The following is a 24,073-nucleotide window of genomic DNA, read 5'->3' as shown; positions in this document are numbered from 1 at the left end:
AGAAGGTTGCAAAGCAAAATAAGTATTAAAATCCATCTGTAATTTTTGTTCTTACAGCTTCACCACAAGAACGCTGTGGCTTTTCATAGGTATCTGTAAATAGATTCTCTTTTCTAGAGTATTGCTGCCAAGAGGTGAAGGCCTCCTACCCATGACTAGTAAAAACTGTCACTTTTTCCATTATGGCTGTTTTATGCTTAAAACTCCCAAAGGTGAACACCAAGTCTTATAGGCAAGCCATATAAATCTAACCTGATCTTCTTTTGTTGTAGCAGTTATTTAGGAATTGTGTTTGTATATACAGTATATATGCCCACACTGCAAGCTTTATGCAACATTTTATATTGGTACCATTTTGTCTTACATGCGACCACGAATATTTTCCATTAGATCAGCAATAAGTACAACTTGGCTTATTCCCTCATTTTCCCTCCCTCAAGGGAAAAATCCAAGTGTGGGCATCAACCAAACCAATGGTATGTTACTAACTGAAATGCATTCTGTACAGTAAATTAAGAGTTTGCATGCAGTTTAAGCATTTTAAAGGCTATTTTCTTATATTAATTAACCTTCTGTTTCCATTTAAAGGTGTGAAAGACATCTGTCATGTATCAAGGGACTCCTCTTGTCAGACCCAGAGACAAATGGAATCACAAAGACCAGGTACTTTCTTTCAGCTTTCCGCACATCTTACTAAATAACATGCAAAGAGTTCAACAGCATTCTTCTTAAAATGTAAATAGTACTCTTTAAACGGGCATGTTAACCACTGAAAGAAGTCCACTCTACTATACTTTTCCATTACACTGCTTTCATTCAATCATCGGTAGTATAAAAAGTCAATTAACGGGATCAACAGGCTAGTTTATCCACTGGCAACTGTGTATGACACCAAGTGTGCAGTAAAACAAAGGCCAACATATGTTTATGCAATATAGTTGTACTGATTCGGGTTTTCTTTATCTCTTTCCATGTAGTCCCTGTCAATTAAGGATTCTATTCTCTTCTTAAGGTCAGCAGGCTGTAAAATAAAGTAGATGTCAGCATTATTAGTTTGCAGTCAGTGTTTCTCAGTTCTTTCTTTCTACTTAACCCAAATCGCCGCACTGTTTACAATGGCTGAGGAAACAGAAATATAATTTTAAAAAAACCCTCTCAAAGCATCAAAGCTTCTGAAGTCTGCAATATATGATCGATTGAAGAGAAACTTACAAAATTAGCTTGTCACCTGCAGTACAGCATAGACCTTCTACAGCAGGGAAAAGGTATTTGCTGCTCTTTAACCTGAACCCTACTTTAAGGAACTGCAATCCATGCGTTATGTACCAAAGTGTTTCTATTTCCGAGTTTTACATGGTGAAAGATGGTGCAAGTTTCACTTTATCTTGACGCAAGTGAGTTCTTCGACAGTTTAGGTGCTGTACGATTTTGTTGGGTGAAGGATTTATAAAAATGCTGCATGATAAAGGAGTGGGGAAAATAATCTGTTATAGCCCTAAAAGCCCAATTGCAGTTTATGCAATACTTGCAGACCTGCAGGAACTTCATGTGGTAGCAAAACAGAATGAGATGACCTTTTATTTTACATTTCTCTTGTATATTTGAACTCAAACCGATGTGTTGCTGTCTATTTGAAAACCTATTTGCATTTGTACACAATAAGCAAGCTATTTGTTTTATATTGCAACTGTAGGCTTCTTTAGCTTTGAGAAATTCACCAATATGTAATTTTCACTCCATATGTATGTGTGCATGTATATAAACTAATACAATCTGTCTGCAAAAGCCACTGTTCAGAATGTATTGATTGATCAACCAAATTAAGAATCAAAACCAATTCTGCATTACATATCTGACTAATTTTCTCCTTGTCCTCAAGAATGTATTGCCCGAAGACTTAGGTGCAAGAACAAGGAGAGCTAGCTTTACAGTTACTGCTAACAGACTGGTTCTCAAAGCCTTTGGTAATAGGTTTTATTAACTTACTAAAAAGCCTGAGGTAATATTCAGATAAGTGAATGCAACTGGCACTTAAAAATTCTAGAAACTGAGTATTTGTCCTTCCTAATCGTAAAAAGATGAATGTTTTAAACAGAAGCACTGTTTAACTGAGAAGAGGCCAGGGAATATACAAAGAAGCAATAAAGTTTTAGAACAAGAAAAATCAGTACTGTACCTTTACTGGGAATTTAAGCTGGTTGTAGACCTCTGACACAAGCAGGTTATGACTCAGTGTCTTGCGCATCTTCATGATTCGTACAATTGCAGCGTCAATCTGGTATTGTCGGTCCTGGAATACTCTCTCTGTAGTGCTTGCCTGTTCCTCTACCTGAAGGTTCCATTTAGAAAAGTTTTAAAGAAAACATTAGAACTGTTAAAACAATTCTTCTTTGTATCTCTAAGACAATTCTCGTTTTAAGACAGCAAAGCATCTGTTGTCAAATATCTTGACATAAATCCTTTACAGCTATGAAGACTGACAGTCTATTAAAAAATCCACTCGTACAAGGAATTAAAATCTTGGCACAGATTTTACATTGTATGGCTGCCCAGGAAAATCCACTGTGAACTTGTTTCTCTGCTCACAAACATTTAGTAAAGCTCCAGGGAATGATCAAGGGTGAAAAGAACATTCACTAAGTGGAACTTGTCTTAAACAATCTTATTGAGAGACATCTAGCATTACTGGTCTAAGTTAGCATGGAAGCACACATTTAAATCATCATTTTTAGATATGTGCCATCATCCAAATTATTTGTCTAACTTCTTCAAAGATACCAGTATGTACGTTACAACTGAGAGGAAAAAAAGCTTGTAAATGGGCAGGCACCAAGATACTTAACCCAAGGATCTAAACCCCAGAGGATTAAGAAGAATATACCGTTTCTTTCATCTGAATTTGGTTGATCTTTATCCTGAAGAGCTTATGTCTGAAATCATCATTACATGTGAATTTATCACCATCTTCCACATCTTTGCCTTTAGGGCTTTTAGTCAGTACTCTGGCTTTGCCGCAAGCCAGAGATTGAAGTGTCCTTCTCAGCTCTCCGTCCTCTAAAGCAGAAACAAGTTGTTTAGGTGTTTTTTAGTAGGAACACTTGGAAGCAGTCAGCTGTTCTCAATACCAACCTATCCCAGTGGCTTGCTTTATCTCCTCTAAACTGAACTCCTCTCCTTCATTAAACATGAGCAGCACCAGTGTCTGGAACAAGGAGACCTGAAGTTCTTTTTTGCCCTGTCAAAAGGGAAATTAAGAGACATCACTATGCTGGTTTTGTTTGTTTGTTATGGTGGGGTTTTTTGTGTTTCTTTTTTTTTTGGACGGGGGAAGACTGCAAGGAACAAGTTACTCTTGTGTGTCAAGTATTTCACTTTAAGGACGTGATTGTTATTTTATTCATTTGGGAATATGAAAGAACCAAAGTCACCTTGTGGTTACTATGAAATGCAGAATAAATTAGAAGTCAGAAGGCTAGGCTATTATATCCTAGTGACAAAACTCACTCAAGACATGCATCAATTTACTCAAGACAAATGTGAAGGCACTGAGTGATTAAAATTACAATCTGAAAGACCTTTAAACTGTTAGTTTAAGAAACACAATATTAGGAACTATAGGATCTTTGAAATAACCAATTCTGATAATACTTGTTTTACAGTTAAGATACTTCTGAAAAATAGAACTGGCAAGTATTCCTATTCCAAGAGAAATTTTCTTGAAATGTATTTGTGGTCGTGAAGAAATGCTGAAGGGGAATAACTGGAAGCCCTTTAGAAACTGTTTTGTTCATGTACAATCCAAAACTCTATTTTAGTAGTGAAAAGCTTACTGTGAAGATGTTTAATGCTGTCAGATGAAGTAAGGTCAGGTATGGAACATCATCCTTGTTTTTTCTTCCCAGTATAAAAATTAGTGCCATTCTTCATATGGAACTAAACTCAATGGGTATTTTCCCCAAGCAGTAACTAACAATTTTTTATTTCCACCAATACAGAAATCGGATGCATCTTCTCAGATCTTAATGCATGTATTTCAGAAATTACCAACTCCAAAAATGATAGCAAGAGGTCAAAAGTTAAAAACAATTGCAAAAACAGTGCTAAGTTTTCCATCACAGCACAAAAAACCTTCCCAATATATCCCTAAGGTACAGCCCAGCAAACCAACAGGAGTAAGAGGAACAATACACTCACCTCTTTAAATTCTGCTTTTAGTACACAATGTCCTAGTGTTGACTGCCACTGAAGTTTCCTACCACTGTGTTTTCCTAAATAAAAGGTCTTGAAAATCTCCTGCAGTTTTACCATCTAAAGAAAGAAGAAAAACAGAACACTAAAACATAATTTCTACTTTAAAAGCCTCCTTCCCCTCCTCCAGGATCAAATAAGCCTTAAATAAAGGCTTAAGAGGATGAAGACAACTGCAAGAAAAGAAGAGAAACTATATATAAAAAAGACACTTCTGCACTTCTTTCTAGAGATTATACCCATACTGAAAACCAAGTTGCAGTTGATATCGAGATGCGTTACTGGTAGGGCAATACTTGCTATTTAAGTTGTCGATATTCATTACCTCTGGGGGCAAATGGACTTCCATAGGCACGTAGGTTGGCCAATAACCCATAGTCAGAATATTCACGGTTAGTTCGATGTTGCCAGGTACATTCTGATTTTGCATATACTGCAGAAAGAAACAAAGTAAATTGAATTAAAGCAATGCTTATTATGCATAGTTTGGGTAGAACAGGCATTAGGAAAGCACCGAAGGCAAGTGAACTTAGGATGTCTTTGCTATAAAAACCGCCAAGTTACAAGAAAATCAGGATAAGAAAATATGTTTTTCTGAAATTCTAAAGGTACTTCCATAAAGGAAGAAAACAACAAAAGAAGCATTTTAACAGGCTGATTTGAAGTTGTACCTAATTATCTGTGAATGGAGGAAAGAATGTTAAAATTTGCTTGTAAACAAAACATTATAGAACTGCCAGAACTAATGGGCAAAAACTTACAAGCCAATTCATCAAAATATAGTGGTATTAAAAATGTTTTATAAGTTTACAATTCTGCTTTTACTACGGAGAGTATTTTTTTTTTTGTTTGGGTTGTTTGTTTGTTTGTTTTTTTAAAGCTGCTTCTTTCAGGTTTTTTGCTTTGTTGTTCAGGAAAATCATTAATAAATTCAGTAAAGTTTGCAAAGGCACAGACAGCACAGAATTAAGAAATACATTTTCAGCGGAAAACTGTTTTCCCAGTTTGGTTTTTGTCCACTCCTTTTGAAAGCAATCACCTACAAAATCCTTTTCTCTGTAGTAAAAGAACATTACAGACAACTGGGATAATTCAAAAGTTTAACTCAATTACAGTGAAAATATTTGCAACTGGAGACATCCTGTACCCTCTCTTAGGCTTTCTGAGAAGAACTCATTCAAAAAGCCTGTAAACAAAGGAACTACAGCAGGTTTTCTCATAGTACCTGTTTAAATTGTATCATTATGTCTTTTGAAAGCTCCATATCTTTAAACATTCCTTCAAGTTTGCTGGTGAAAGCAGCTCCACATTCTATAAAAGAGAAAACGTAAACCTTAAAAATGAATCTTGTTTATTTTCAACACCACAGAGCAGTTACCCTACATACCAGAATGTACTTTGAAGCAAGATGACCTATTTCAGCATAAGACCTGGATTCTAATTAAGATACAGAATAAGGTTATAAACAAGAAGGGGAAAAAATGTCTTAATGTGGCAGCTATTTTGCAAACTGATTGTTTTCCCACGTGGACATGACTGTTCATCCTAGGACTCCACAGGCAACCTGTCACTTGGATGACAACTCTAATCCCTAGCAGCTGCCTGTCAAAATGTCTCTTGATGATATAACAAGATGAAATTCTAAAAAATCTTACTCTTCCCATCCAAAGACCCTATCCTATGAAATAAAGAAGACTAGACTAAAGACTGCTAGCTCACAGCTTCATGTTTCAGACCTTATATGGAGTGAATAACAACTGGAAGTCATCCACAAACCATGCACTTTAAGCTCCTGTTTTTTGACTGTTGCTGTTATACTTAGAAAACTGAAAGCAAATGTGTCTCAAAACCCACCAGTCATTGAAGACCTGCACACAACATTTTTGCCCTCATGTAATTCCCCTTTACATGAGGGAAAAACCCAGCACTTCTGGGAAGGCTGGTTAAAACGACTATTTTAAAAAGAAAGTAAGCTGATAGATTGATAGATAGATATTTACCATGTTTGAGTTTGGAAAGCATAGATTTTTCAGCATCTACTGATGCACTCTTCCCAACTAATAGTCTCTTTGCTAGATCTTTTTTATAAAAGGCCTCAAAGACATCTTTTCCTGTAAGAGATAAGATTGGACAGTGATCACAAATCACTCACAGAATCATAGAGTCATTAAGGTTGGAAAAGATTTCTAAGATCATCAAGACCAACTGTCAACCCAACACTACCATGATCCCTAAACCATGTCACAAAGTGCTACATCTGCATATTTTTTGAATGCTTCCAGGGATGGGCACTCCACGACTTCCCTGGGCAGCCTGTTTCAATGCTTCACCACTCTTTCTGTAAAGGATTTTTCCTAATATCCAACCTAAACATCCCTCGGCACAACTTGAATCCATTTCCTCTTGTCCTACCACTGGTTACTTGGGAGAATAGACCAACACCCACATAACTACAAATTTTGCTCAGGTAGTTGTAGAGCAATAAAGTCTCCTGTCAGCCTCCTCTTTTCCAGACCAAACAATCCCAGTTCCCTCAGCTGCTCTTCGTAAGGCATGCTCTCCAGACCCTTCACCAGCTTCACTGTCCTTCCCTGGACCCACTTGAGCACCTCAATGTCTGTCTCGTACTGCAGCGCCCAAAACTGAACACAGCACTCAAGCTGTGGCCTCACCAGTGCTGAGTATGGGGCATGATCACTTCCCTGCTCCTGCTGGACACGCTACTTTGATACAGGCCAGGATGCTGTTGGCCTCCTTGGCCACACTGCTGGTGCATATTCAGCACCCCCAGGGCCTTTTCCACGAGGCAGCTCTCCAGTCACTCCTTCCCAAGCCTGTAGCGCTGCCGGGGGTTCTTGTGACCCACATGTAGGACCCTGCACTTGGCCTTGTTATACCCAGTACAGTTGACCTCAGCCCATCGATTGCCTGTTTTAAACAAACATTACCTACAAGAGACCCAACCCAATGCTCAGTAAAGGTAACAAGGGTCTTCACATTAGGGTTTCCACAGATTTTGAGTCAGGTCACATCACCGACATTTTAACACACAAGCTAGTTAAACAGCACTAGACCAGCACGCTGTGTCTACACAGAACCAACGTTTTAAAATGCAGATAGACCGCAAAAATTATTTCAAAGTACCTTTATGTTACTGATTAACTGTATTCCCACAAAAAAAAAAACAACCCAAACCCACAATAACACTTACCATATATGAATCTAAATATGATCATAATTTTATCCAGCATTTTTTCAAGTTCTTCATCAGTAGCTTCTTTGTTGCCTGCACGAAGCTTCGAATCTACATATTTAGCTAAAAGAGTGTCGAGGAATATAAAGTTTAGCACATGCCTACTACCACAATGAAACAATAATTCCATTTAAAAAAAAAAATTGTGAAATCTTTTGGAAATGTAAGGGATCCTGTAATTACCTTCAAATCAGTTTCATCACAGCTAGCTTGATACATTTTGTAGAGGTTATAAAGTTATAAAAACATTATAGCCTATTTTTTTTCAGATAAGCAATTACTGCATCTTAACTTTATTAGCATACATGTTAAAAAATATTTTTTGTATGTAAAACACCCTGGTCCATATTATAATCTCAAAGTAAAAAGTCACTATTGCTATAGCTTGACATAACTAGAATAGAAGGAAAAAGATCAGACGAAAAATATGTAAACCAGTTATTTAAATATGTCAACTATACCGCTGAATTTCTCTAGCAGATTGCTGTTTGTTTTAATTCCAAATGGTTTGGTAAGCCCATTACAGTTAGTGAATTAATTTCAAAAAAAGGAGGGCAGGAAGCATTACTGCACAAGCCTAACAGCACAACAGACTGCAAAGCAGGTGTTAGTCACTCTGTGGGGAAATGATTAAGGTTTTCAAAAGTGCAGAGGGCCAGGCTTGTAATGCACAAATTTGTAAACAGTGTTCTTTGCAAACTACAGAGGCTCTGTCACCGTAACACGAGAGGTAGACTGCATCCTCATCTCTCTCCACTTTTATTTATTAAATCACTTATCTATACAGAGCCCCTAACAGCTCTGTGCACATGTGCTGGAGACGCAGTTACATAAGCTTCTGAAAAAGTCTAATTATTATCAGTATTCTCACATCTGGACACCAAGCACCTGCTGCAATGCCCAAGTTCTAATGTTCTTCACTTTTCTATAGCCAGTGAGCAGCATCTTTTTGACGTTTAATGCTATTCTATCAAAAAAGCCACTGGTATAATAAGGCACAGTAGATCCTCAGTTTGACAAAGCATTGTGCGTAATATCTTTTAACTCGCAATTCCATCATATCCCATCAGTAATCTGCATCAGCAACTCCCTCTTGTTCCCCTCCCAAATGCTCACACAGGAAGAAACTGAAGAAAAATACCTATGAGTTCAGCTGGCTTATTTGGTCTTTTGTTAATGAATGTTTCAAAGGCTTCTTTCATGGCATTTACAAACTTCTCATTCTTGAGAAAGCAAACATCAATAATGTGGTCAACTTTGTCTTTAAAATCAAGTAGCTCTTGGACCATGGTTTTGTCTTTTTCTGGATTAATTACTATGGTGCTACCAAACGCCTGCAAAATAAAACATATCTCTCAGTTAGCCTGAATAATAAATTTAAATGACAAGACTCCTAAAAGCCTAAGTTATCTTTGGAATGTCTTGTTTCTGGTACTCCACTAACGCAACAGAAGTAATAGCATTATGAAACATTTGCTACATAATCAGTCCTAGACCTTGCATGTCGATTCAAACCCAGTCTTTAAGTGAACAGATTCAGAACTTCAGTCAAAAAAAAATAAACTAAAGTATGACAAAATTAACACACCTTTTTTATCTGTATCTTGGTGTTTTACTCAGGTAAAACACCCACTCAACTCTATTTTATTTAACAGTACTTCTGTACCATTACAAAGCCTTCCTTCACAACAACCATATACCTTCTGTGACAACATTTTTACTGAGTAATAAGATGAAACATCTCAAGTCATATTCAAGTGCTTTTTGAACTTCAATCAGTTGGTAAATTAAGCTACCACTCTTTCTATCAAACCGTAGCAGGGAGAAGACGAACATTAACAAAACGTCTATTGGAGAAATATATTTGTGCCCCACAACTAGCTATAAGCAAGACAAACCCTCCAAATTTAGAGTTCAGTAATTAAACTGAAATTCCATACAGTCAGAAGAGTTACTGTACTTTTCCTAGTACAGTCTCAAAAGCTGCCTGTTAAATATATGTTTACAGAAGAGTAGTCTTTAGTTTAGAAAAATGCAACAGTTTATAGAGATGACTCAAGTATCTGTGTATAAAGCCCATTCATACAATAGTGGCATCTGTTCCAGAGTTCTAGGAACAGTACCTTTATGTACTCAATCCAGTGTTGCAAGAGAACCTGTACTCCACCTCTCACACGACTGAACAACTGATACAGAAGAGACAGGTCTTGAATTCGGTTTTCATCAAGAAGGTGGTTTAAACCTGGCAATGAAAGAATTTCAATGGAAGTTAAAATCAGAGTAACCCAAAGAAAACGCAGCATATTATGACAGTACGGTGCTTCTTCAAAGCTATTGTTTTTTAATCAAGCACTTAGTGGTGGTTTGGCATGTTTGTTTTAAGCTACCAAATTTAACAGTGAAACACAGAATGGCCACCTGAACTGGCTCAAACATTGAAAACCTTGTTATGGCACTGGATATCTTCGGTCACGTGTACTTTACATAACATTTATCAAAACACCTTTGATTACTTCTGCTTTACTATTCCCTAAAGATTTTTAGTTTATGTTCTACAGATCTGTAGGAAAGGTTCATTGGCAGAGCTCTGAGTCTCAATTCCAGCTGGAAAATAAATTTTACAGATGTTTGAAGGGAAACAGCTTCAAGAAATATCTTCACCTTTCACTTTTTCACTTCTTGGCAGAAAAGGCCCGATGCTCCACAGCAAGGTTATAAGAAAGTTGATGGGTAAATATTGCAAACCTGATGCTCCTCTCGATAAAGAGTCTGTTACAGACACGCAGGAAAATGCTCACATACCTGTTTCATCCAGAATCTGTTTAGTAAGGACGTGATAATTTTCTTTTACGATTTAAGTCCTGACTGAAGACTATTGCAGAACTAAGGCAATGCACTTTATTGCTCAAATTGTACTATATTTTTATACAAGCTGCTTTTTGTGAGCAGTAATCAATCACAGCTTCTTCTTTCTGGTACAGCCATCATTTGAAGGCTATTTCTTTACCTCTGAGTCTTCAAAGTGCCATTTAACACACTAAACTTAAAGAGTCTGCTGTTCTAGCTTTCCTTTTGCTCTGTTGTGTACCTGAAGAGGGCACTGGGCCTCCTTACCTCGGACAAGGAGAATGGTACTTGCCCTCTCGCAAAGTGTTCAGTGCTATTTCACAAACTCAGTAGTAAAGGGCATTAAAGAATGATGTAGCTCCTCACCCAGCACCTGAGCCTGTCACTTTCTTTTTCAGCACAGGAATTTAAAGCCCCAAAGCAGTAGTTAGAAACGATTCTATAAAGAAGAAAGATTACCTTTCTGAAGAATGGCTGTTAAATGTTCACCTAGAAGTTGCTTTTCTACAGTAGCAATTAGTGGCTTCCTAGAGAAAAAAAACGTTTAGAATTACTTTTCTTTTTTCCATTATTGTCAGTTTTAGATACTTTTTTTTTAAAAAAGCCTTTTTTTTTGATATTACATTAATTACACTTGTAATTGGGAGTGCTCTAATTATCTGTGGCCAAGGACCCCAAATGATTATACACATACTTAAGCTTTTTCTTCTCCAGTAAGCAATCTTTTTTTCTGTTTGCTGACTACAGATTTAATTCACACAATAAGCCTGGTCTACGCAACCTCTAGGCAGCTGGACAATGATGCCGTTAGTGAAGAAATTGGGCAAAATTCTGTCAAATAATACATCTTCTTCTGTTTTGTGGGAGGAGATTCATGTCTTGAGAAGACAAACCAAGAAGGAAAGCATAGCTCACGAATCAAGAGGTACTAAGACAATATAGGGAGTTGGCCACTAACAATGGTGTGGAAAAAGGAAGCCACTAAACATGCTAAATGTTTTTAACAGCTAAAGGAGGAAGGAAATAAAATGTGTGACAGTAGCAACAAAACACCTTCCTCTCAAAGAGATCCTCTGTACCTGCTCTTTAAGAAGTTGTTACCACTTGCTCGAAGAGGTTTTTTTATATTAGTGACCTACATTTTCTCTCAGACGTGACAGCTGTGGCTTCATGTTAGGAGAACGTTTTTCCTGTCCTACCAGCCATGATCTCCATTTGATTGCATTTGAGGAAAACCTGCCTCTAAGTAGAGATGACCAAAGAGCGACACTAGTCGATAATTTCCCAGGCTCCATAAACAATATGCAAATAATTTTATGTAAATATTCAGAGCCTTTAGCTTCAGAATTCTATATCACAGGTCCTATCTTTTTCAGGTAGGACGATAGCTGATTAATTGCACTTCCACAAGACAGAGATGTTTGGACTGGAGGTGGCAGTCTATTTTTCTCCAATGAAACACCCAACAACATTTATGTCAAAATAACTAGTGGCTTAGAAGAAAAGGATATTAACTGTGTGAACTAAGACAGTGCTTCACTGTAAACAAGGCATTGTGGGAAGCAAGAAGCATTTGATGGTCACTCAATAACTGAAACAAATCGTAGCTATTCGATGTCCCTCAACAAAAGAAATCAAACAGCTGACAATACCAGGCAAAGAGAGATTGCACTTACTGTGTGCTCTGATCTAAGTAAGTGATTATCCTATCGGCTTCTTCTTCCAAGCGCTTGTTGACATGGTGAAGATATTCTGGAACCTGAAAATGCCAAAGTAGTTTTTTATGTTTTTAAAAAAGTCAAAAGGGAAGAAAAAAACCCCACAACAACAAACAAAACCCAGTACTGGTCTGACAGCAGCAGCTCCATCAGAAGCTCCATCAGCACAGTGACGGAAGGCAACTGCATGTGAGTTTCCTTTTTCAGAGTACTATGGAACTGGTCACACTGCCTTAGCCAGGGTACAGGGCAACAGAACAGTTCCTCTCCCTGACAAATGCTTTGTCATCAGGCAAACCAAATATTGTTAAACGTTCAAAATACCTCTCGTTCCTGCATAAGCCTCTGTCCCTCTGCTGCATATAGGCGGTTAGTCTCTTCCAAGAATCTATGTTCGAAAGAGTCTTGATAAATCTAGGGAAACATGACAGCAATCAGAGTAAAGCTTACTGAGCACTAAATAAGAATCCAAGCTGTTTATTGGTTTAAAGGTGGAAGATGTTTACTCACCTGCAAGTCAGAAAGCATGCTTAGAAGGCTTCGCAGTAAACTCCTATCAATAGCCTCACCACTTCTTTCCCTCTCAATCAGCAGAAGAATGCCATCAATAGTTTTGTTCTGAACCTTCTGATCACTGATTATATGAGTTCTGAACAATTCTAGCCCCATATCCCTAAAAAGAAAATAGGCTGTTCAATAAATTGCATCAGAATCAACCCCAAATACTCTATTAATAAAATTTTATTTAGATCAAATGGAGGCAAATAAATAATGGCATTCTTCAAATTTCTCTGCCCCCAAATCACTCGAGATGAACAAATACATGAGCCATGAAAAAGCATCAGCAGTAAACCACAGATTTTAAAAACCAAAGCATGTATTTTTTCCTAAATAACCACCTAACTTTTGCAGGGTCTTTATTTTCACTTGGCTGGCAGGATGATGGAAACTGAAAAAATAGCAGCTTTCACAAGAAAACGTAAGTCATCCTGGGTCCCAACGCCATGGTTAAGGTGTTGGGCAAGACTTTTTTGTCCATCGCTTTCTAATCTCTAGTTCTTAGGCAGAGCTTAGAAGAACTCAGTGACATGAAAGACAAGGATCACAAAAAATTAAAGTACAAAGGCTTAATGGGAAATATTTTTAAACGTGTTGTCAAACAACGTTTCTTCAAGGCTAAGCTGCTGTAATAGTACACAGAAGTCAGCTACCAACAAGATGATGCTCCATATGTGCCTTGCCAATATTTTTAGGGTGCAGTTCAGCAGTGTGAGCACCATGTCTGCATTTACAAAATGTGTGCTTGTCCTCGCAGGTGAGCAGATATTGTACTGCAGCATATGCTTACACATGTAAGCTTTGTGTACATGGTTGGTATGTGCACACCTTGCAAGTACAAAACAGGCTCTCACCTTCAAAAACCACAGTACTTGAAACACCTAAACTGTTAGGCTTCGAAACTCTTGCTTTGGTATTGAATCAACATGAATTTGAAAATGTGGCTCTGGATACTTTTCCTAAAAGCCAGGCCCTCCACCCACCACTCCTTCAATCTTTGGCGAAGTAATACAGGTAGTGCCAAAGGCACTGGAGGGCACTTGCTAATTATTAAAATATTGGAGAGGCCCGCTATGAGGCTGAAGCCCAAAAGAGTGTAATTAGGTAACTTCTTCCCTCAAAATACTGGCAGAACTTTGAGTACTATGCATGTTAAACCAGTAACTGAGCAACCCAAACATTGGCACTTCAGTTGTGGAACAGGCCCTTTCCTTCCACTGTGCCACCTGGAGGTGATATCTACGCAGCTGAAATGTGCTGTCACAGCTATTCTAGAAGAATATGGCAAAGAAATTAGAAGTGAAATCTGCAGCAAGCATGTATGTGTTCACCATCTCATTTACAGGTCATTATAAAGCGTATATTAAAAAAAAAACACCCTGAAAACAACAAGATACATGTAATACTTTAAATACACCCCCCAATCATTTTATTCTTTGGGCCCTTACCAAATAGATGGCAGCATTGAATTCTGAAGCACGTAAGTTCGATCCAAGAACAAAAAGATACTTCTAATCATAATCTGTTACAAGAAGAAATAAAAAAAGCCACAATCATTTTACTCTTGGAATTGAAGAGCAAGACAAATTATGCTCAACAACAAAAAAGTGCCCACTAAGAGGTTTCAGGCAGTGCTTTCTTAAGACATTGATTGTTTAAAATATTCTGCCATTCTCAGCTGGATAAACAGTGCAACATACAGCATCTTTCTGTATAAAACAACAGCTCCTTTTAGAATAGGTACGGTAGGAAAGAAGAAAGTTTGCATAGAACCAACAGAGGTGTGTGTGTCCAAGATTAGACCCATGTGTCAAACCCCCCCACTACAGAAAAGTATTTTCAGGGCTCAATTTCTAAAGGACTAGATACAGCTGTATTTAATGAAGCCTTACATAAATTTAAGACAACATTTCAGGAGCACAGTATGTTTGTAAAGGAACAAAGTTAAGTAAAACATACGCTGACAAGCAACAGGTTTTCCTTAAAAACATAAAAACTTACCATTTGTCTGCAGTGATCTTGCCAACATTTGTCTATTTTCTTTAGAAAAAGGACACTATCCAATGAATCCATGAAGAAATCATTAAGAAAATTATGATTACCAGGTAGTGTTACTAATTAAATGAACACCATTATTAAAGACACTTGAAGGAGAGCACAATAAACTCACCTACTCTTAAAAAGAACCAGTTACCTTCTTGCAACATTTTTATTTTTAATGAGGGTCTTCATGTTACTAATGAGAAATCAAAATGATTTGAAGAATTTTTTATTTTTATTTTAAAAAAAGGATCTAAATACTTCTGAATGTTTTGTCTAATGTCCCATCCCTGGGGAATGGAACAAACGTACATATCCCCACACCTCAAAAACCAATAATGCACAACACATATAAGACCCAACACTACAGAGATACTGTAATTTCAGCTCATGTTAAGAGCTAACCTTAAGGGATTAATTTTATCCTTGATTTTTAACTTTTATTCAGCTCACTGCATATTTCTGGTACTAATTAATATCCACATAACAGGATCTGGATCTAATACAACCCCAAACTTAAAACATTTTGATCCTCAGAGCAACACTGTGTGCTGCTGGACCACTAGCACTTCTCAAAAAGAAAACAGTAACTACTTGCTGGAAGATTTCTCTGTTTACCTGAGCATGGCGAATTCAGCATATAAAAAAGAGTCTGAAATGACACAGCCAATACAGCCTTTTCAAGCCTTGTTGTAAGTCTACTATGAGCTTTTATAAGATGTCAAAGTTTTTCACAAACACCCAAGAAACCTTCTCACTAACTCTTCAAATGGTTACAGACCTATAAAGGAACTAATAGTGTTCTTCGAGGTCCTAAAAAAAACCCAACCAACCATATAAACAAAAAACCAGGGAGGCACATTACCACAGCCCAGTGTCATGAATCAGTGAAAGAAATCCACCACCACGTACCAGGTGAAAACACTTTGGTTTGTCAACCAAAAAAAGGATATTCTCTGAATTGGTGAATTTGTGCTTTAATGTGGTCTTCACAGATCTGTCTCAGCTGTTTGTACAAGTTTGCAGAAATCTTGTAGGAGCAGAGATTTTCAACAGCCTGAAGCAAAGAGAAACAGATACCAAGAAATCTATTTATATTCTTGTATGTGGTTTTACAAGGAAAAGGGGGGGGGAGGGGGGAAGCACCAACCAACCATTGAATTCTGCTACTACTCACTTAAAAATCTACCAGATTTTTATTGTAAAATAGTTGAGCTGCATGCAAAACGCCACAGAGAGATGGTTCACTATCCATGGCACTGTAACAGGAACAAGAGGCAAAGGAAGGCCATGCCCTGAACAGTTTATTAATTTCAGCTGCAGCACCAATACCTCACAAGGAATCGCAGGACTTGCATCTCTAAGAACAAGGATGTCAGTTTAACACATTGCAGCAGCTAGCTGGGTTTCATACTTCAAAGCAGACACTTAAGGTCTTAATTTTATTAACTGCTGTGCTCTGCAAGTCACACTGATGTTAGTAGGAAAGCACTGCCAGTGTCACTTCTTTTGGCAGTCCTTTCCTTGGTTAAGCTCCCCTCATCCTGAAAAGCACATACATACACATATTTTCTTTCTTTCTATCTATTTATCTATCTACCCATCTCCATTCACCCCTTGCCTGAGTAAGTTTAGTTACAATCCTGAACAATTTTTAGTAGAACGACTACATTCCAGATGTTTCCAGTGACCAATCTCCGATTTACAGCTCATAATCGAGTATTAGAAGAATTGTTGCTGTGCTTCACAGCAAGAAGCAAAAAGTTCAATGGGGAAATGTCTTGGACATCCATCAAGCAAACAAGCATTTTTAAGCCCATAAGCATAACTCAAACTATTTCAAAATTTATACCAAGCGCTCAGATTGCCAATTTGGAGAGCAACTTTAACTCCTTGCAGAATGGTGAAAGATACAATATGTAATTATTCTGTAAAACATCTGTAGAAGCTAGAGAGGGGATGCATATATGATTCTCCACTAATGCCTTGATTTAATTTATTTTTTAAATGTAAAATCTTCAGTCGCCAGTACAATCAACTCATAGGCAAAAAAGGGACTGGAAGATCAAGTTTGTTCTCCAGCAACTACAGGCACCCGCACAGGGACAGCACAGCTCAGAAGTATACAGAGTAGATCTACTCTGTTACACTCAAGTCCCCCAGAGTATTTCTCAAGAGTTCAAATAGAAGCCACCAGCAAGTAGAAGCACAGCTAAACAAGGAGTTCCTCAGTTTATCCTAGAATATCAAGAGTAATCATTCTCACTGTCAACAATAAAAAACTGTCCAAAGCAAGTGCACTGCAGCTAATACTGGCTCTAGGACACAGAGGAGTTAAAATCCAAACCAACTCGTTCCACAAAAACCAAAATGCAGCAACAACCTCCCCCTCAAACGAAAACAAGAAAAGAAAATCAAACCTGCATAAGCTCAGGGTCAGAAACAAACCAGTATACAAGGGAGCGAGTCTGCCAATTAAGACTAAAACAGGTCTGAATGATGATTACTAGAAAAACCAGAATTACCACTGAAATGTACCTTAATATTTGGAAATAGCAACAAATTCAACTCTCACCTTTACACTTAAGAAATCCCAAACAAATACAACAACATGACAGGAAAACATACTCTACAGTAGCTGTTCAGAGCTGATGATAGACATTGCTCAACTCTCTTCTGCTGTTGGACCCACAGGGTCAGGCTCTCAAGAGAACAGCAGCAAACCAGGAAATCACCGCTACTTCCATTTCAGACCAAAAAGGGGATGGAAAACACTAAGCTTGAAGGGCCTAATCAGATCTTCAGCAAACACAATAAAGGAGTGTTGTCTTGCCTCCCCCTCACTTCGGAGAAGCCAACTGAGAGCTGGGAAGATGAATGTTTTAGAACTTGCTCGTCACCTGCCAGTCACAAGTGAGTTAGGTCTCGCTTCCAGCTACCAGCTGATGACCCCAGTGGCCATTTCACCAAACTTCTGGTGAATTCAGCCACTCAACCACCACCAGCTTCATAATGCTGTCATTTAAAACAAGTAGTACTTAACCACGCTGCTCCAAATCCTTACAAGAATCAGCCTCTGCACTGCAGATGGACAAACGTGTACCACTAACTCTTGGTGCCATTAGTTAACACGTATTAATACACACTTGAACGTAGTGTTTATATAAAGCTGTGCTTTTGCACTTGTGTATCAGAAATTCCAGAGGGTTAAACGCATCTGCTAGTTTTGAGTGTTTGAGCATCAAGTGCAAAACTTCTACATCTCTACAGAAAATATCCACGGAAACGTTTTAATTTTGTGAATTCTGCTCAACCGGCTTTAAGAGATTAAACTTTCTAAGCACACAAATACAAAGATTTGCTCTGTGGAGCAAAACATCACTACTGCAATACTATACTTTGCAAATTTAATTACTGGTGTTACACAACAATAATTGTAACGTATCAAAAATTCCCAACAAATTCAGGGGCTCTAGTTCACAAAATTTTCTGAATTAGTGGAATAGGTATTTCTGATCAGAGAATCTGTGCTCTCAGGACAGTCAGAAAATCTGAAGGCAAAGCATCATATTTTCTTTGTGTACCGCATATTGTTGGGTAGTTTGCGTGTAGTTGGCTTTTTTTGTTTAATTGCAGCATCCACAGCTGGGTTTGTGAGCTGGGAAAAAGCAGGAAAAAGAACTGAACACAGCTCTGCTGAAAATCAGAACTTTCCAGAAGTACTTATCTCTGAAGTTCATTCAAAAAAAAAAAAACCAAACTTAACTAGGGATCTGGTATCAAAGATCTAGATCTCTATTTTCTGGAACTAATCTACGCAGAATTATTCTAATAAAGAATTATTTTAATAAAGAAGCTTTCAATTCTGTAACGCTTGAGCTACTCAAAGATGTGTATCACTTCTCTTGCCGGGGAAGTGCAAAGCGAGTAGGAAGCCAGTGTCCCACAAAGATAAAAAGCCTCAAAGCATTTACTTAGTGGGATTTTCCAACACAGACAAGAATTACACCAAACTCAAGAAGCTTAACTCCGTTAAAAAAAAGAAGTATCTCATTCTGAAGTGTGCAGCAGAACTTTTGCTGACTCTTTTACAGTTCCTCTCACTGCTTGGATCCTGGTGTCTGCCAGACACCAGATCCATTTACAAAGCAGCTGCTCAGAAATGACATTACTTTAGGTAGCTTTTAAAAAAACACTAGTGATTTCTATTGCTATTTTTAAATCAATACATTTATTTTTAGATTTATAAAGAAAGAAAAATTTCATCCTCAATTGCACTCTATTTCATTCAAAAGTATTTAAGTTATTACAATGTTAAAATTGAGATTTTTAAGTGAAAAAAAGCTATTTTTGGTTTCCTGAGCACAAGTAACATTAAATTAAGCCTGTGGTAAAAGTGAGCAAAATTTAAGTGATAACTGAAGCAGAAGCAAGGCTTTCAATAGAACTTTGTATTTTTAAACAACTTTTGGATATCCTTCAAGTATTTAATTAACAGTTGTTCTGCTGTTCAGTCTAAATTAATTTACAATACCAGCCAATACAGTGGGTTGTAATTTGTTACTAGTTTCACCAAGTTTTGCAAAAATAACAATACCATTGTTACTTTAACAATACTACATATTATCCTGACAAACTGTTTAAAAAAAAAAAAAGCTATTTTTAAATTAACTGAACATTATGAAAGATTATAATGAGCTTAGAAATGCACTGGACTGAGGAACTTGGCCCATGAGGCTCTTTGGATCCACAAGGAATGGCAATTTATCCTTCCCTAAATCTTAAGCAAACAGGACTTTTCTCTGTAATTTTTCACAAAAATCAGTCATATCCGAGCGCAACTTCTACTGGAAAGGGGAAAGCAGAGGAAGAAGAGACACTAAAAACAGCTGAGGAGAAGGCTATATGCACAGAGGGACAAGGCAAACAACTAGGCAGGTAACGAAGGCTTCAGAAGTAGAGTCAAAAGTGCAAGAGCTTTTTAATACCTAGAACAAGGCGTACTGTTGCTAGGCCACTAAAACCACAAGTGCCACACTATTAGTAGGGAAAAGGTGAGGGGGAGAAGTATCCCCAACACATCCAGCTGAAAAAGAAGAAGTGGAGCTTATAAAAAAAAGGTAGGAAATGCAGTTCAAGTCTGATCGCTTCCTGAAACACTCAGAGCAAACCAATGAGAGCCGTTGCTGAGAACGTGATCTGGATTCTCAGTTGTTAGAATAGAGAGAATGCCCAGTGATAAAAAATTACAAGTCAAACCAAAATTATGCAGTTCATGAAGAAAAATGGTGGTGTTTACTTTTAACAAGTCAAATAAATAGTATCATTTTTTAAATTATTTATGATCCTCAATCGTGAACAGATACTGTCTTCAGAAAAAGGATTATATTTTAACATAAATTGTCTTTTTCTTACCTAACCATCAATGTTTTAGGATTACACATTTCTCCTTTAGCAGCTACACAGCATAAACCCCAAAATAGTAAAGGGAATCCAGCTCCTTGCCTTATTTAATTCTTGTCAACTGTTGCAAGCGAAACCATACCTTGGGTTACGCTGTGGCAAGTAAAAAAGTTTCCAAGCTCAATGTTAGGTCTCATGAAATTTTTACTGACGATTTTAAAGTTTGAGAAACTATTTGATGAAAAGTTTTTCAGTGATAAAAGCAGCTAGCAATTTCTCACCACTGTATCAAACAGGTTTTAAGCAAACAAATCCAACAAAAAACCCAATACCATTGTTCTTAAAGCACTTACCTGATAGAGCTCCTCTAAATTGTATTTAATTGAAGTACTGTTCTGGATAGCTTCTACGGCTTCTTTCAATTTTTGCCAGGTTTCATCTGTGTAGTTTTCAGGCAATTTGGGTTTATCTTTAAAAAGAAATTATATAGAGTTTGAGAAAGTATTTAGAAGAAACAGAACATTTTACCTGTTACAGAAACAAAAAAAATGTAGCTTTGAGAGAAGTATGGGCTGCTGCTCTAGATTTAATTTATACTTACACAAGAGAAAGCATTCGTGTAAAAGCAGTATCTCATTTACATCTGAAATAGTAATGCATTGTAAAAATTCAGCATTGCTCCTCACACACACATCCCAGCCTCTGGAGCCCCAACAGTATCTAATTTATAAAAGTCACAAGACTGTGCCTGAGCAGCTCAAGAAGTGATGAAGGCTAAAAATCAGCACGAGTGACGTATGTCTTCATTACACCCATTTTTATGAACAGCACAGCTAAAAGAAACCGAATATAAAGTCAAAAATGATGGAGTAAAAGACAGATTTGTGCAGTTTTTTTTTTTTTTAAATTTACTGCTCATTATTTCTACTCTGTATTAACAGTTGGAAAGAAACCCTCAAGAAATGTGCATGGACGTATTATAATTAAAATATAGGCTTTATGGTCACAAGGAAAAACCTTCTTATTTTAAAGCAACCCATTTACTTCTCTCTTGGGTTTGGCTAGTGGACATTCGTTAGAGTTAAGTCCTTTTTTAAGGTTCAAGTTGAGCTTTGCAGGTCTAGCTCATTCTGGGATTTTTCAGCCTCTTTTCTAGAGAGGCCCCTGTGATGCAGCATCTTCAACAACACGAAAGAATTTACAACAGGCCAAGAGAGACTCCCCCAAGTCACATCCTCAGAAAACAAAGATTATTTTAAAATACTTTGTGTCCTCACAACTAGCTTTAACAGCCATTTTTGCTCTAATAAGCATGTTCCCAAATGGAGAAGGGGAAGAAAATATAGGTAGGAAAACACAGCCATATCCATGTCATCAACAGGTGCAACTGGCACAGAGTTCACACTCTATTAAAATTGACTTTTACATAACTAAAGGTAAAAAATAAATAAATTGTAAAATAGAAATAGTTAGATCTATTTAATATCCATAAATAACAGAGAGAAGTATTTCTGTCATCCCAAGCATTTCCTATAACATTGGTAATATCCCCAAATTACCTGTTATTATAAGGATCTAAAGTGAGAGCTAACGACAAGTGAGACTTGCCCATTCTCATTAGCAACTAATGAGCTGCTCTGTATTAAATACCAAGAGCCTGGATTTTAGGAACTTAAATTCTAAAGGGCGTTATTGCTATTACACTAAGACAAAGACAATAATTAAAATTATTAATTTTAGTATCCGAGAGTAAACTAAAAGCAAAGCTGGTAGATTCCTGAGAAATCATTTTTAACCAAGCGATTTAAATACCAATTCATAAGCAATGATGATCACACCACCAGGCAACCTATGACATTTCACAAGTAAACAGGAGAAGACGACTTCCCTTAAAAGATAACAAGCAACAGCAGAGTGGCATTTATTTCTCACTACCATGCTTCGTAAATATAAACTTTAAAATAAATTAAATGATGACGACATGATGGGTGAAGAACAATTTTGATAAATAGGAGGATCCTACAGTAAAAAAGTTACACTGGGATCATGAATTGCTGTAAAACATTACAGTGGCTAAAACAATCCTAATCCTTACTTTCTGCACTATTTTCTGGGAAAAAAAGAAAAACAACCCAAGAAAGCAAGGTATCGGACTATTTTAGAAGACAGTAAGAAGCAGGAAAAAAGAAAAGTCCATGATTTCCTCACTTTTTTAAGAAAAAAAGACAGGATTTTACCTAAACTTTCTGCCTACACCTATTTGTATTTTTGTTTACTAGAATATGAATCAGCATCACAGCAGAAAAGTGTCATTTCTCTGCTTCCATTGGTCTCTAGTAGCACTTCAGAATCTCAGATACATCTTCTCAGAGAATCTATAAAATAAGCTTGCAACATGATCATATATTAAGACAAGAGAGAAGACATTAAAGAGTTAAATAATAAAAATTACAGCAAGGATGTTGCAAAGAAAACACTCAGCAAAAATCTGAACCACCTACTTTAAAGGCAAGTGAGGAAACCAGAAAGGAAATCCGCCATAATAGCCTGATAATCACCTTAGTTTCAACATTTAAAACTAAGCACAGGCAGATTAACCTATAAACAGCCAACATGTATATAGGCAAGACACAGCGATTCAGGCTCATTTTGGAAAAAAAAAACCAAACTAAAACCTTTCTGTGCAAAGACTTACCATTAACTGGGCTAAAGCATATGCTAAGCCCTGAATCAGGATTACTAGAAAATAACTATTAAATGTCAGAAGTTTGAAGAAAGGTGATTTACACACTTCTGTAGTAAAACCTCTCATCTAACACACAAGTTAAGTAAGGCCTTCTCAAGAGAGAGAGTGAAAGGAGCCTGAAAAATAGCCCCAAGCAGCGAAGTGTAGCTCAGGATGTGTACATGAGTGGGCAAGTATGCATCACAAAACATTATTCCCCCTTTACGTAAGGACAGAAACATCCACCACAGAAAAGCATTTCCTGTAATACTTGAAGCTATTTGAAAGCCAACCGGTTTTCAGGTTGAAAACAAAACACAAAGGTGAGCGTCAGCTCCCCATAGGTTGTGACAAATTATGGCCTGTTACCTTTAAAGTTCTTGATCACTAACTTCTTTGCAGAGCCAGGTTTACTGTTGGCAAAACTGGAAACAGTAGAGGAGGCAGCTTTGGTCAGGCCATTTGCATGGTGCCCCACAGCCACTGACGAAATTAAAAGGTTTTTATTTTTGAGCTGTTGTTGGTGCTGCTGTTGAGAAGAGGCAGCAGGAGAGGAGGAGGAAGACGACTCTTCAGCCATCTTCACATCGAGTCCAATAAAATCCACGGAGTCCTCAAAGCGCAGCTTCTTCTGGAGGTGATGGTTAGAGGAGGCAACCCCTGAGGAGGAGCACGAGGAGGTGGTGATGACAGAGGAAGATGATGAGGAGGTGTTTTTGGAAGGAGAAGAGGTGCAGGAAGAAATGGAATCAAATTCTTCTCTTTCAGAATTGCTGTTGCTGCTGTTATTTAACTTTCTCTTCTTGCAGGAGGAGCTGCTGCTGGTGTTACCATCAGTGGCAGGTCTGACCTCCTGGGCTGCAGCTGGGGGGTTGGGGGAAGAGAAACCTGTGGGAAACATGAACACACAGAAGTGAACAGGCTGAGGGGCATCAAATCCTTGTGGTGTGACAAAGAGAGAGAGAGAGTTGGTTTTAAAGTCAATCTCCGTCTGGTGTCTGTCGGGAGGTTGTCCTTTCAACTCTCTCTCAACAGTGGAGTCCTGTGTTCCTTCGCCTTCTTCTTTCTCGGCGGAATCGCTTTTTCTCCTCTCTTCCCCTTTTCTTCACTACTTTGTTTCTTCGCGTAGTTTATCTCTGCTGCTTTTACTCCTTTCTCAGCGGAGCGCCTCCGTTCCTGCCTTTCGCCACCCCGCTAGTTTCTTTCGATTCTTCTCTCCAACACCAGTATCTGCCCGCGGCCGCCCCGGCCCCCGGCCTCTCCTTCCGCTCGCCTCCCGCT

The 24,073-nt window shown here is 37.7% G+C and overlaps 1 protein-coding gene across 1 annotated transcript; it reads right to left on the bottom strand.

Annotated features, from left to right (window-relative positions):
• CUL4B (cullin 4B) lies at window positions 1-23,786 on the bottom strand. Its single transcript, XM_009872970.1, has 20 exons — window positions 23,162-23,786; window positions 20,421-20,536; window positions 15,618-15,721; window positions 14,626-14,695; window positions 14,073-14,146; window positions 12,577-12,739; window positions 12,391-12,480; window positions 12,025-12,107; window positions 10,808-10,875; window positions 9,625-9,743; window positions 8,643-8,835; window positions 7,460-7,564; window positions 6,249-6,359; window positions 5,474-5,559; window positions 4,574-4,681; window positions 4,195-4,308; window positions 3,130-3,235; window positions 2,882-3,054; window positions 2,177-2,329; window positions 1-1,021 (listed from the first exon to the last, which is right to left on the bottom strand). The coding sequence occupies exons 1-20, from the start codon at window positions 23,691-23,693 to the stop codon at window positions 926-928; spliced, it is 2,664 nt and encodes an 887-aa protein (XP_009871272.1). The 5' UTR covers window positions 23,694-23,786; the 3' UTR covers window positions 1-925.
• Window positions 23,787-24,073: the final 287 nt, after the last annotated feature.

Source organism: Apaloderma vittatum, unplaced genomic scaffold, assembly GCF_000703405.1.
Source record: "Apaloderma vittatum isolate BGI_N311 unplaced genomic scaffold, ASM70340v1 scaffold7847, whole genome shotgun sequence".
Taxonomy (NCBI): domain Eukaryota; kingdom Metazoa; phylum Chordata; class Aves; order Trogoniformes; family Trogonidae; genus Apaloderma; species Apaloderma vittatum.
The sequence above is the reverse complement of the archived record's forward strand: the minus strand, read 5'-3'. Positions and strand labels throughout refer to the sequence as shown.

Excerpts from the sequence above, each read along its gene's own strand:
- CUL4B (XM_009872970.1), bottom strand. The coding sequence starts at position 23,693 with ATGTTTCCCACAGGTTTCTCTTCCCCCAACCCCCCAGCTGCAGCCCAG. Across the intron at positions 15,722-20,420 it reads ATTTAGAGGAGCTCTATCAG|GCTGTTGAAAATCTCTGCTC; the intron begins GTAAGTGCTTTA and ends TCTTTGCTTCAG. Across the intron at positions 10,876-12,024 it reads TACTTAGATCAGAGCACACA|GAAGCCACTAATTGCTACTG; the intron begins GTAAGTGCAATC and ends TTTTTTCTCTAG.